Source organism: Diabrotica virgifera, chromosome 2, assembly GCF_917563875.1.
Source record: "Diabrotica virgifera virgifera chromosome 2, PGI_DIABVI_V3a".
Lineage (NCBI taxonomy): Eukaryota > Metazoa > Arthropoda > Insecta > Coleoptera > Chrysomelidae > Diabrotica > Diabrotica virgifera.
In genome coordinates this window covers 101897025-101912559 of record NC_065444.1, presented here as the reverse complement: position 1 = coordinate 101912559, position 15535 = coordinate 101897025, and the positions used below count along the sequence as shown (strand labels likewise).

At 31.3% G+C, this 15535-nt stretch overlaps 1 protein-coding gene across 1 annotated transcript in view; it reads left to right on the top strand.

The window, feature by feature from the left end:
- The window catches only part of LOC114337127 (pseudouridylate synthase RPUSD2-like), a 398024-nt gene that overhangs the window by 207032 nt on the left and 175457 nt on the right, over positions 1-15535 (top strand). Inside the window, exon 4 of the mRNA XM_050643903.1 lies at positions 3193-3415. Within this exon, the coding sequence (XP_050499860.1) occupies positions 3193-3415 (223 nt within the window). The remainder of the gene's footprint in view (positions 1-3192; positions 3416-15535) is intronic.

Here is a 15535-nt window from a genome sequence, read left to right as displayed (position 1 = left end):
TGTACGCTCTTTTCAACGCCGGTATTACCTTTTTGAAAAATTAATATATACAGGGTGAAAGAACTGAAAAAATAAACAACACATTTTTACAAAAAATACAGGGAAAAACACAACTTCTGGTAAACCGATTCTTCCGGTTTGAGAGTTCGATCTTATACATCAAAAAAAGAACCTACATACCAAGTTTGGTTGAAATCGGACTCTGCGTTCAAAAGTTATCGTGCTATTAGTCACTTATGTATAGTCGCCATTTTGAATGACGTCTTTTTTGTTAAAGGCAAAATCTGAGATGGCCTCATATCTAAATTTGAACCTTTGAATGTGTTCCAGTCTATGTGGTCCAAATTATATGCTTCTACTATTAAATGCAGAATAATTCTTATAATATTTGCAAGAATCTGCCGCACATAGGTAAATGTGAAGATAAGTTATACATTTATTACATGGTAATTAACATAACTAAAAAGTTCAAAATATTTCCTAAAAAATATTTTTTCGCTCTTTTCAATGAAGATATCACCTTTTTGAAAAATTAGTATATACAGGGCGAAAGAATTGAAAAAAAAAACAACATATTTTTACATAAAAAATCAGGAAAAACACAACTTCTGGTAAACCGATTCTTCCGGTTCAGGAACTCGATCTTATACATCAGAAAAAGAACCCATATACCAAATTTGGTTGAAGTCGGACTTTTCGCTCAAAAGTTATCGTGCTATTAGTCACATATGTATAATCGCCATTTTGAATGACCGCCATTTTTGTAAAAGCCAAAATCAGAGATGGCCTCATATCTAAATTTGAACCTTTTTATGTGTAGTATATGTGGTCCAAATTTTATGCTTCTATCATTAAATGCACAATTCTTATAATATTTGCACGAATCTGCCGCACTTTTTTTTTAGAGATGTCTGTGGCGCTAATTTTTTGCGTATTTTATCAAAAGCTTTTTGAAGATAGAAAAATAGAAACTTATAAAAAAGTTTCTATTTTTTTCAGATTTTTCCGTAATATGTGCCACCTTCAAAAATCCAAAAAACTGATTTTTAGGGTTTTTTTTGAAGATTTTTCAATTATTAGTGTCAAATTTGACTCCGGTCACTACCTCCCGGTCGCGTATTTACAGATGCTAGCGTGTGTAGACACCAGGGTGTTGAAATCAGTTAGAGTTTGGAAAAACAGTACATTTACAGATGCTAGCGTGTGTAGACACCAGGGTGTTGAAATCAGTTAGGGTTTGGACAAACAGTACATGCATAAATACTAACAGATTTGGACACCAGAGTGTTGAAACCAGCTAGCTTTTTTAGTGGCTATACAGTATACATGCATAGATGCTAACGGCTATTGACATTGATTTTATACAGTATGGTGCAAATGTCTGGAATAAATTCATTATTTCGGAATCCAGCGACTTTAAAGGAAAAATCCTGATACAGGTCGATTTTTAATTTTAAATTATGACTTTTTGACATATATATCATACTAGTGACGTTATCCATCTAGGAGTGATGACGCAATCGATAATTTTTTTTAAATGAGAAGAGGGGTCGTGTTCTAGCTCATTTGAAAGGTTAATCAATTCTCTATTCAGTAATATAAACATTGACATAATCATTTATACAGGGTGTCCTAGAAAAATGATTTTGAATTAAATTAATAGACACAAAAAAAGAATATAATATGTAATTTATTTAATTCAAAATACATTCTATAGCTGTCAGAAAACAGAAAAAAATGTTTATTTCATAAATAAACATTGCTTTTCGCTTAAATACAATGTTCAAACTGCCAATAGGTAGATTGGTGGCAGCTTGAACACTGAAATTAAGCGAAAAGCAATGTCTATTTATCGAAAAACTTTTTTTCTGTTTTCTCACAGCAGTAGAGTGTATTTTGAATTAAATAAACTACATGCATTCTTCTTTTTGTATCAATTAATTTAATTCAAAACAATTTTTCTTGGACCCCCTGTATAAATAATTATGTTAATATTTATATTACTGAATAGAGAACTGAATAACCTTTCAAATGGGCTAGCACGCGACCCCTTTTCTTGTTTAAAAAAATGATCGATTACGTCATCACTCCCAGATGGATGACATCACTAGTAAGATATATAAATATGTCAAAAGATCATAATTTAAAATTAAAAATCGACCTGCTTCAGGATTTTTTCAAGTCGCTTGCTTCCGAAATAATGAGATTTATTCCAGACATTTGCACTATACTGTATAAAATCAATGTCAATAGCCGTTAGCATCTATGCATGTATAGCCACTAAAAAAGCTCTAGCTGGTTTCAACATTCTGGTGTCCAAATCTGTTAGTATTTATACATGTACTGTTTGTCCAAACCCTAACTGATTTCAACACCCTGGTGTCAGTGTCAACGCACGCTAGCATCTGTAAATGTACTGTTTTTCCAAACCTTAACTGATTTCAACACCCTGGTGTCTACACACGTTATTGTTTATTTTTAAACCAAGAGGACTAAACTAAAAAGACAGATTCACGCCTAAGAAAGTCACTAGGAAAATCATCAAATACATCTTCTTTTTTGGTTGATCATATCGGCCTTCAATGGTAATCCATAAATATTATATTATACTAATACGTCGCTAAAGAGTTCTAAAAACAACTGTTTTTTATATAAAAGTAGACTAAAAATCTAAAAATTAAAGGAATTACGCAGAAAACACAAAAAATCGCCGATATAACTTAAATAACCTATGAAGTGCCAGGAATGTCAAAATTTCATTAATGTCATTAGTGTCAAAATTTTATAACAGTAAACTTGTCTGAGGTTGGACCAATTACAAACAAGCATTACGGCGCGTTAAATTTGAATTACTCCTCTGGGTTTAAAAACAGACCATAGCATCTCTAAATGTACTGTTTTTCCAAACCCTAACTGATTTCAACACCCTGGTGTCTACACACGCTAGCATCTGTAAATATGCCTGCCGGGCTATTATTGTTAATCATATACAACGTAAAAAATGAAAAAATTGAATTCTGGGAGATATCTTAACGAGGAGTAACTCTTTAACAATAATTCTCGATTAAGATTTAAATTGTCCAATTTCATTTGAGGTTTATATTCTCTTATTTATTATTTGTAGGTAATAGCTTTTGCGATTGCAAATCCGCTTTTAAGCACAAAACGTTTCATATTTTTTTTTTATTTCAGGTTTGCGAAAAGTATACCCCTATTACTTCACGTTCACAACGTTCACCAAAGGCCGTTGGGTGGGCGAAAAAATTCTGGACATATTCGCCAGAGAGTTCAGGGCACATCCAGCGGAAGAGTATGAGCGATGTATCCAGGCGGGGACGCTGACCGTTAATTACGAAAAAGTTCCGACGGATTATAAATTAAAGCATAATGACCTCCTGGCCAATGTTGTACATAGGTAATTATTTTTTTTTCTTCCGCCCTCTTTTACATACTTTTAACTAGATTTGACTAATCAGTTAAATAAAAGGATATTTTTTCTCTATGCACATTTTCTGTTTTTGTCGGGATGCACTAAAATGTTTTCAAATCTATTATGGAAAAGATTGCTTGTTGGCTTCAGCTTACAGATCTGTACTAAAATTATTCTAATACATAAGTACGTGACTGTTTCTTGATTGCTTTGTTAATCGCTAATTACTAAAAACTATATACCTTATGGAAAAATTAAACATATAGTTCAAAAGAATTTATGATTTAGAATTAAATTGCCTTAAACCTGTGCACAACAAGAAACATAAATATTTTACCTAACATTTTTGGTACCATACTTAACAAGAGACATAAATGTTTTACCATCATCATCAGTGGTGTTAAAACTCTTCGTGTGTTTGCCGGGTTTACTATTGCCTTCCATGCTTGTCAGTCTTGTGCCACTGTTTCCCATTGTCTTACTCCCATATTAGAATTAAATTGCCGAAAACTCTGTACTAACAAGAGACATAATTTTTGACCTAAAATAATGCATTCAACTTTAAAATATCAAGTGATGAGTGCGCTAAAAACCGGCAAAATAACGCAAAAGATGGAAGATATAATACGTTGTGAAATAAAAGAGATGAAACTAGTAGAGGTGTGAAATTATCGTTAGAAACCAATAAATTTGCATTATATTGATAGTTTCCCATCTTTGGACGTATCGGAGTCAAACTGTCATAGTGGCAGTTGCCAAACTCCTCCGATAAGTCTAAAGGTAGACGAGGAAATAAAACGTAAAAGAAATAAAATTTTTAAAAGTAAGACGGATCGTTATGAAAGCTTTTGCATTCGATTCGAGAAAGCTTCAGGAAAATTCTTGAACACTTGGCATGAGGGACAAATGAAAATTGCATTGTTGTAGGCGGAAAATTGAATTTCCCAAGTGCATCTCAAAGTGTTCAAAAAATAAAAAATCACAACTCGGAAAGTAATCATGGAAATGACTTCAATTTTCATATTCGGGAGGTTTTGAGATCGATGAACAGGGTTATCGGCTCGGCGAAGCTTTGAGAGGTACCGGGTGCCCGGTATCCCAGAATGCACGTCGCCTCCTGGAGTTTTATGGAAATTCGTTATGAATATCGTTGAAACTTGTTACCCGGAGGTTTTTAAGGTCGCTGAAGACGACTATTGCATGGAAGATGCTGTACGAGGTACCTGGTGCCCGGCATCTTCATCGTCTCTTGGAGTTTTATGAAAATTTGGAGATGTCAGAATCTTAAATAAGTAGCCTTAAAAACTCCGGAATAACAAGTTTGAACAAATTTTATTACGAATTTCCATAAAATTTTCGGAGGCGACGTAGATACAGGGCACCAGGTACCTGGTACAGCATCTTCGTTGCAATATTCATGTTCAGCGACCCCAAATACCCCGAGATAATAAATATGAACTATTTTTATAACGAATATTCATAAAACACCAGGAGATGACGTAGATACCGGGCACCAGGTATCTCGTACAGCATCGCCGAAGCAATATTGGTGTTCAGCGACCTTAAAAACCTCGGGATAACAATGTTCAACGAGTTTCATAATTAATTTCCATAAAACTCCAAGAGATGACGTGTATACCGGGATTTCTGGCACCAGGTACCTCTTACACCTTCACCGACCCAATATTCCTGTTCAGCGACCTCAAAATCCCCCGAGTTTGATTATTTTCTGAGTGGTGAATTTTTATTTTTTGAACTTTTTGAGATACACTTTTGGAAATGCATTTTCCGTCTACAACAATGCAATTTTTATTTGGCCCTTACGCCAAGTGGTCAACAATTTTTTCTAAAGCTCTCCCTATTCGAATGCAAAAGGCTTCATAACGATCCCTCTTATTTTAAAAAAGTTGAGGTCTAGGCTATTTTAGTGCTTTATTTCTTCACCTAAGGTGGGAAACTATCAATATAATGTAAATGTTATAGATTTCTATTGATAATTTTCTATCTCTACTAGTTTCATCTCTTTTTATTTCACAATTGTTTGGTGTATTCACAGCATATTTTTCGTGTTTTGCGTTATTTTGCCGGTTCTTGGTATACTCATCACCATCACTATATATTTGACGATGTACAACTTATACATTACACGTCATCATCATCAATAGTGTTAAAAAAACTCTTCGTAAGTCTTTGCCGCGTTTACTAGTACCTTCCATGTTTGGCGGTCCTGATTTTTTTCTCCAGATTCTCTCTCACTGCATCTGTCTACATTTTTCTAAGCCTTTCTACAGACCTTCGCCAATCTGGTTTTTTCCAAAACACACCAGACTCTAACTTGCTGTTGTCTGTGCCTCCATTCGTTTGCCACACTATCTCTGCAAGGGTTATATTATAGTACTTGAAGAATTTTACCTTCCCATACCACAAAGTTGTTTATTTTTTTTTCGTTAACGTCCATGTTTCGATTTCATACGTGATTGCTGGCTGTATTATAGTTTTGTATGTCTAGATTTTTTCACCTCGTGAGAGAAATTTTAGTCTCGTTAGCTATTGCATTGAAAAGAAAGATCTGTTTCTTGTCAGTATTCGTTTCGTTGTTATTGGTGATTGTTGCGCTTAGATACCTCTTTATCCATTTTATGCATAGTTTTATATAAGTATATAACTTATCTTTAAGTTATGATCGTTTATAGTAACATTTTACCTTATTCGCCGTCGTTGTTGTTTTGAAACCACCACGTATTTTGTTATATCTTTATTTACTGTTAGACCGATATTTAATACAGGTTCTTCAAAGCTCGAGAAAATATCCTTAAATTCTAATGTTGACAGCATACACTTCATCAGCAAAGGCGAGAACGTTTTTTTAATAGTACCATGAGCGAGAAGTAAATTCAACATTACTAATTAAATTAAGATTAGCCATTATTCCTAAAGATTTTAAAAATTTTAGTGCATCCTGAAATAGCCAAGCCATACCTAGTGCAACAATGTTAAGTTAACACTAATGTTCTATAGAAAATAATTGAGACTACCACACATTTGCTGTATAACTAATTTTCATTAAGTTCTGGTGATATAGCACAATATGCTTCGTGTTTTAGGGACGACGCTTGCCTGTTATAAAATGACATTTGATAAATGGAGAATTATGGGTAAAAGGATGATTAACTATCTTTTGGCATGTGTTTCATAAAGACAAATATACTGGGTGTAACAAAAATACAGGTCATAAATTTAATCGCGTATTCTGGGATCAAAAATAGTTCGATTGAACCTAACTTACCTTAGTACAAATGTGCACGAAAAAAAAAAAGTTACAGCCCTTTGGAGTTACAAAATGAAAATTGATTTTTTCCAATATATCGAAAACTATTAGAGATTTTTTATTAAAAATGGACATGTGGTATTGTTATGACAGTAGTATTTAAAAAAAATAAAACTTAAAACCCAAACTTTTGTGTACGTTTCAATTTAATTATTATTGTAGCGCCATTAGTTAAACACAAGTTTTTAAAAACTTTTTTGTCTCTTAGTACTTTTTTCAAAAATCAGTTTTTATCGAGATATTTGATTATTTGTCAAATCCACCACATATTTGTATATGGTAAAGTACGATTATGGAGACTTGGTAATAATATGAAAATTTATTTATGATTTACATTTTTAAGTATATTTTGAACCATATTAAAAAAGAAGCCACATCTCGATAAAAGATGCTTTATCAAAAAAATACAAAGAGGCAAAGAAGTTTTAAAAACACTGTGTTTAACTAATGGTACCGCAGTAATAGTTTATTTGGAACGTACACACACTTTTAAGGGGTTTAAAGGAACAAAACCCTCATAAAATTTTTATGTAAGGGCCATTCCATTTCAAATCACTCAATTTTGGAGCAAAAAAAATTTTGGACCTCCGATTTGTCTGAAAATTGGTATATAGCTTCTACGGGACGTAAAAATAAGATATTTAAGGTCAAAAAATTTTCTTCTTCTTTTTTCTCAAAATGTTATTTTATGCGATTTTACAGTGATTTGGTGTTTATTTATACAAATTTGCATTTTCTATCGTAAAGTATCAATGGAAAACATAATACTTTAATAGAAGGGACTCAAAAATGTCATTATATGGCATTATAACAAGTTACTTTGATTCAAAACAAGCTTTTGATCAAATTTTATAGTGTAGTAAACGTTAAAATACCGTTTTTTACATTTTTCTCCATTCCCAAAAAAACATCATAATCGATTTGGCTGAAAATTTGCCCACAGATAGACAAAACGTAGGACTTTAAGTGGTGAGAAGGATTTGAATCATATTACAATACCAAAAAAGTTACATGCAATATTATAGTTAAAAATATAGGCGTCTACTGTAAGTACAATTAACTCGAAAATATCGACCTCACGACAAAAATTGTTAATTAGAAATTGTAATAATTGTAAATACGATTTATTTGGAACAATTTCAGTTCCTACCGTTTTTGTCGAAAATTTAAAAATGGCGGAGATATTGAGCAAAACAGGTTCTCCTTTAAAATCAAGATGGCTGCTAACGTAACGGAGGAATTCATTCGTGATTTTAAATTTAGGCTACTATTGACTCCCCTAAAGATCAGAAAAATAAAATTTTGGGCAGCTCGGTATTCAAGGTCAAATGCTATCCCGACTGGACTAATATATACTTTTGAGTCTGATATTACTGCTTGTAACTTTTTTGGTATTGTAATATAATTCAAATCCTTCTAACCACTTAAAGTCCTATCTTTTGGCTATCTGTGGGCAAATTTTCAGCCAAATCGATGATAATGTATTTTGGGAATGGAGGAAATGCAATGTATTTTAACGTTTTTTACACTATAAAATTTGATCAAAAACTTGTTTTGATTCAAAATAACTTGTTATAATGCCATATAATGACATTTTTGAGTCCTTTCTATTAAAATATTATGTTTTTCATCGATACTTTACGACAGAAAATGCAAATTTGTTTAAATAAACACCCAATCACTGTAAAATCGCATAAAATAACATTTTGAGAAAAAAAGAAGAAGAAGAATTTTTGACCTTAAATATCTTATTTTTACGTCCCGCAGAAGCTATATACCAATTTTCAGACAAATCGGAGATCCAAAATTTTTTGCCTGAGTGATTTGACATGGAATGTACCGTAAACATATTAAAAAAGAAGCCGCAACTCGATAAAAACTGCCTTATCGAAAAAAATAATAAGAGGAAAAAAAGTTTTAAAAATATTTAATGTAACTAATGGCACCAGAATAATAATTTATTTGAAACGGACACAAAAGTTTGGGGGGTTTAAGGGAACAAAACCCCCATAAAATTTTTATGGGGTGCACAAATTTCACTATAATTTTTCTTTAAGATGTTCTTGCCATAAGAATGCCACATGTCCATTTTCAACAAAAAATCTCTAATAGTTTTCGATATATTCGAAAAAATCGATTTTCATTTTGTAACTTCAAAGGGCTGTAACTTTTTTTGTGTGCATATTTGTATGAAGGTAAGTTAGGTTCATTCGAACTATTTTTGGTCCCAGAATATGTGGTTTAATTTATTATCTGTATTTTCGTTACACCCTGTATTTTTGGATTATCTAAGACCATTATCAATAAAGTACTTTTTGCAAAGTTTAGCTAACTCGGTGTACCATATTTAAGGCAATTTATTTTTATTTTTGGAAATATGGAGACATTGAAGTGTAAATAAAGAGATTCGATAATGAGTAATTTAATAATATAACGATCGAGGGTAGAAAAGTCATAAAGGCAAAAAAGGAGATCAGGACGATAATTATCCTGACGTGGACCAAGGCCTGACTTCATCATCTAGCCGTTATCGTCAGCTGCTAACATATGCCTCCCCTAAGTTTCATTTAAGTTTCTCTAAGGGGGGCGGTGTAGGTATAGAGCTAATAGAGAAATAACAGAAGTAACAAATAGAACACATTTAGCTGATAGTTTGATACAAAGAAAACATGAAATGCTGAATTCTAGGAACTGCAGCAGAATCATACGTCGCCAGTAAATCTTAACCAATAGATTGCAGAAATTAACAGACGTATATATCCAACAAATAGAGCATACTATGGATCATAGAAACTTTTAACGTCAAACAGTCACAAAAAAAAAACAAAAATATTGATATACGGAACTCTTATCAAGCCCGTCCTCACTTACGTGTTAGAAACGTGGACGATAACAAAAAGTGATGAAAAACGGTTAGACTGTTTTGAAGGTAAAGTCTTCAGACATATTTATAAAGGCAATAAAACCCAGGAACGCAACTCATAAATATTGGCAATATCATTTTAAAGTCTTCTACTTTAAAATGTATCATATGTATCTGAATTGCCGATATAAATGAGTCAAATTAAATAAATTATTAGAAGAATTTTTTTTACTAAGCAACAACATTTTTGTTTATGTTAGTAGTATTTTGTATTTTGACAACGGCACCCGATTTGGGCGTCGAAACGTTAATAAAAATCATTTTTTAATAATATTGTGGCTTATTTCCCACTATAAATAGTTAAAATTGTAAAAATGCCACAAGAAAATAGCTTCAGAACAACATTTATAAAGGCGTACAGGAAAACGGATTATGGCGTAGACGCAATGATTTTGAGCTTTACTGCCTTTTAAGTGAGCCTAGTATTCTCAGGTTTATCAAAATAAACAGGCTAAGGTGGCTAGGTCACTTAGACAGAACGAATGAGATGAAGCCGTCGAACCACATTTATAACCAAAGACCGGATGGAGTAAGGAGAAGAGGCAGTCCCAGAGCACTATTTAAGGACCCGGTGGACAACGGCTTACGGGTATTAAGAGTACGAAAGTGGAAAACCAAGGATAGGAAGGAATGGAGCTGATTCTGGAATAGGCCAAGACCAATACTCTAATATTAAAAGAAAACATATCTAAAGATTAAATCAGCAATACTGCTAAAATTGACATGTTTAATATGTATGTCGTAAAAATAGTTTTCATCTTCAATAAAATGAAAGCATAATTAGTCCTGTCGCAAGGGGTGTACAACGGCCTCCTTTATTCATATGGACTTACTCAAGTTTTTTTTATGTATTTTGACCCGTAGAACACGAATTTTAGGTAACAGTTGATCCGGATGTCGATAAGATTGTTATAAACAAAGAACTTGAGGAATTACATAACAGCGATTTCTCGCAAAACAAAACATTTTTTTGAATTTTTTTGGGTCATTATAAGCAAAAAATGTTCTTACAAGTTTTTTCGTAGGATGTATAATGTATAGTTTTCGAGATAAACGTGGTTGAACTTTAAAAAAATCGAAAAATTGCAAGTTTTGAACCCGAATATCTTTTGATTAAAAAAGAAAATAGCAATTCTGCTTAACGTATTTGAAAGTTCAAGTCAAATTATATCGGTTTTGATTATTTGCATTGCTAAAAAGTTATTTTTTATTGTTAAACAAAGCTATAAACACATAGTGTTTCCCGTGGACAATACATGCGTTTTAACACATGCTACGTTGAAATTGCCTCGCTTGCACTTGTACCTACTCTACCTACTCGTTCGATTTTAAATGGGAGACCATTGAAAATATCACTTAAACACTATGTGTTTATAGCTTTGTTTAACAATAAAAAAATAAATTTTTAGCAATACAAATAATTAAAACCGATATAGTTTGACTTGAACTTTCAAATGCGGTAAGCAGAATTGCTATTTTCTTTTTTAATCAAAAGTTATTAGGATTAAAAAATTGCAATTTTTCGATTTTTTTAAAGTTCCACCGCGTTTATCTCGAAAACTATGCATCCAACGAAAAAACTTGTCACAACATTTTTTGCTTAGAATGGCCCAAAAAATACAAAAAAATGTTTTGTTTTGTGGGAAATCGCTGTTATGTAATTCCTAAAGTTCTTTGTTTATAACAATCTTATCGACATCCGGATCAACTGTTACCCAAAAAATTCGTGTTCTACGGTCAAAATACATACAAAAAACTTGGGTACGTCCATCTGAATAAAGGAGCCCGTTGTAAACCCCCATCCCCCCCCCCCCGCTGGCGACAGGACTACATTGTATGCTTTAAATGACATACATGTATTTATTAAAATACTCAAAAAATATTAACACATAGATACTACATAGAAAAATCTTATAATTAAATGGATTACGCCCCTTAATAAACTCAACATAAATGATTATTTAAAATTAAACTCATAAAAAATAATTAAATGAAAACTTTGGGCCACAGTCCTTTGAAACCGATAAAATTATTTTTGTTTCAATAAGACTAATATAATAGTCCAGTCGGGTTAGACGAATAACATGCCTAACCTTGCATTAGGAGCTGCCCCAAATTTTATTTCTTTAATCTTTAGGGAGGGTCAATAGTAGTGTAAATTTAAAATCTTGACTGAATTCCGCCATTGCGTTAGCCGCCATCTTGATTTTAAACGAGAACAGTTTTTGCTCAATATCTCCGCCATTTTCAACTTTTCGACAAAAAGTATAACAACCAAAATTGTTGAAAATGTAATTTTCTATCATTTCTATTTATACAATTTTTTCGTGCCATGGATATTTTCCGAGTTATAGCGGAAAATAGTGACAGTTATGCAGTATGTCCCTGTAAGTTGTATCCATATGCAAAACTTTTTTATTATTAATTTTACGAAAAAAAGTCATTCTTTATAAAAAGCTCTGCATGGTCCAAAACCTAAGATTCAACCATCAGATATCAAATTTTATGAATATTATACGAGGTATGTCAAAAATATTGAATTTCACTCAAGAGTAAAGTAGCTTTATTTTTCACAATATTGAAAATTGCTATTATAAAAAGTTGTTTGGAATTAAAAACTATATTCTAATATGCAATTACATCCTTCTAAGTGAATTTTTTTTTTGAAAAATTATGGATAACTAACATTATTTTCAGTTATTTCAATTCTGATAACTCTTTTATTATTAATTTTACGAAAAAAAGAGATTCTTAATAAAAAGTTCTGCATGGTCTGAAACCTAAAATACAACCATCTTATGTCAAATTTTATCAATTTTTACAAGGTATGTCAAAAAATATGAATCTGGCTCAAGAGTAAAAATACCTTTATTTTTCACAATATCGAAAATTGTTATTATGAAAAATTATTAAGAATTAAAACCATGTTTCAGTATGTATCCTTCTTATTAAAATATTTTGAACTATAACGGTACTTTACTTTTGATCTAAATTAATTTTTTTTTACACACCTCGTATAAAATTGAAATAAGTATTTTAGGTTTTAGAGCATTTTAGACCATGCAAAACTTTTTATTTCGTATAACTTTTTTCGTAAAATTAATAATAAAAGTGTTATTAGAATTAAAATTACTGAAAATAATGTTAGTTATCCATAATTTTTCAAAAAAAAATTTTTCAGTTAGAAGGATGTAATTGCATATTAGAATTTAGTTTTTAATTCCAAACAACTTTTCATAATAGCAATTTTCAATATTGTGAAAAATAAAGCTACTTTACTCTTGAGTGAAATTCAAACTTTTTGACATACGTCGTATAATATTCATAAAATTTGATATCTGATGGTTGAATCTTAGGTTTTGGACCATGCAGAGCTTTTTATGAAGAATAACTTTTTTTCGTAAAATTAATAATAAAAAAGTTTTCTATATGGATACAACTTACAGGGACATACTGTATATAAATAGAGCATAATTATTGAATTATCTTGTTCATTGTTAGTTTTACGACAAAAATGTTCCTATACAAAAATAGACAGAATTGAATTATACACAATTTTAGTTTCTTTCATTTTTTTGCTAAAGTTAATATTTAAGGTAGTATGTATACGATAATAGCGCGAGCGTAAGACCTGATTGATTTTGTAGCAATTCTTTTTGTTCAATATCTACGCCATTTTCAACTTAAATTGTTCCAAATATGATTTCCTACATTAACAATTTTTTTCATGCTGTTGATATTTTCCGAGTTAAGTGGGAAAATAGTAAAAAGTGGTGGGGGGAGCATAATTACTGAATTGAATCTTTTTTCCGAGCTGCCCCAAATTTTATAATTCTATCCTTTAGGGGAGATCAATAGTAGTGTAAATTTAAAATCTCGACTGAATTCCGCGGTTGCATTAGCCGCCATATTGATTTTAAAGGAGAACCGTTGTTGCTTAATATCTCCGCCATTTTCAACTTTTCGACAAAAACGGTAGAAACTAAAATTGTTGGAAACGCAATTTCCTACAATTTCTTTTTCACAGTTTTTTTATGCGATCAATATTCTCCGAGTTAAGGAGGAAAATAGTGGAAGCGGAGGGGAAGCATAATTATTGAATTGTCTCATTTATTATTAACTTTACGACATAATTGTACATAAACAAAAATAAAGAGAATTATATTTTATACAATTTTTGAAACTTCCAATGAAACACGAAACACCAACCAAACTAAGTACATAAAAGACATAAATAATAACTTATATGCATTAAGTTCACTTAATTTTATTAACTAGAGGATTTTATTGGTTGAATTTGTCTGCCGATAATTAAGTTTCATGTCAGCTAACATATTTTAATATTTCAACAATTTTTTTTAAATTTTGGACCCCGTTGGGGGGAATTTTCCCATTCCCCCCTCTTAGACCCGCCACTGGTTCTCTCGAAAAATTGTAGTAAATCGTAATTGCAACAATTTCAGTCCTTACACTTTTTGTCGAAAAGTTGAAAATGGGGAAGATATTGAACAAAAACAATTGCTTTAAAATCATTCGGGTCTTACGCTCGCGCCTTTACCGCATACGTACTACCTTAAATATTGATTTGATAAAAAAAATGAAAGAGATCAAAATTGTACAAAAATTAATTCTCTTCATTTTTGTATGAGTTAAAATTTGTTGTAAAAGTAATAATAAACGAGATAATTCAATAAATCAATAATTATGCTTTAACTGTCACTGTTTTTCCCCATAACTCGAAAAATATGGACCGCACGAAAAAAATTATAATAAACTAAATTATAGAAAATCGCATTTTCAACAATTTCATTTTGTATATTTTTTGTCGAAAAGTTGAAAATGGCGGAGATATTGAGCAAAAACGGTTCTCGTTTAAAATCAAGATGGTGGCTAACGCAACGGTCAAATTCAGTCGAGATTTTAAATTTATACTACTATTGATCCCCCCTAAAGATTAGAAAAATAAAATTTGGGGCAGCTCCTAATGCAGGGTCAAATGGTATCCCGACTGGGCTATAACTCGTACTCATAAATATGTCTGTGGATTAATCGCAGAAAATAAAGTATTTTAAACATAAAACTGCACAAGAAAATAGCAATTTAATATTCTTTGAAAAATAAAATATCTTTGTTAGATCACGTCTTCAACGGATAATTCTGGTAAGATATTTTTAGTATTTAATTTTTATAAGCCATGAAATCTGAATAGACTATTTTTTTAATAAATCATTTTAAATACGGCAAGAGACAATACAAGCTAGTAAATTTGTAATCATCAACTGGATTTATCAAATGTACTAAAATCTCTTTTCGAGAAATATGTATCAGAATATTATGACAGGCAAGCTTCGTATTTTTTATTATTCATATATTCATATTATATTTCTCTATGGCAATACTTAACTTTTCGAGTGAAAAGCAAGGGACATTTGATTTTCTTCAGCTGCACGACGATTTTTCTAACCCATTCAAATATTTTATAGCACTTTCATGTAATTTTTAACATTTAAGAGGTTTTGGGTAAAATGGTTTTAAAATAATCGTTAATATTAATGGACTATTCCATTTATGGCTACAATACTTCAGGGAAATAAGCTAAATATAACCTTGTTCGAGACTTCACAATAGCCAGGTATGGAACGAGTCCGTTAATATATATCTAAAGTAAAAAAACGTACGTCTTCTTTAGAAGTTTCGGCTTTATTGTTTAATTATTTACAATTTAGTGTAAAAATGAGATATTTTAGAATTTTTGCTTAACATTAAAAATGTATGTATTTATAGGTAAATAAACATTATTTCCTCTAAGAGATAGAAAAACCTTTAAAATGGCATATTCTAATTTTTTTTTAAA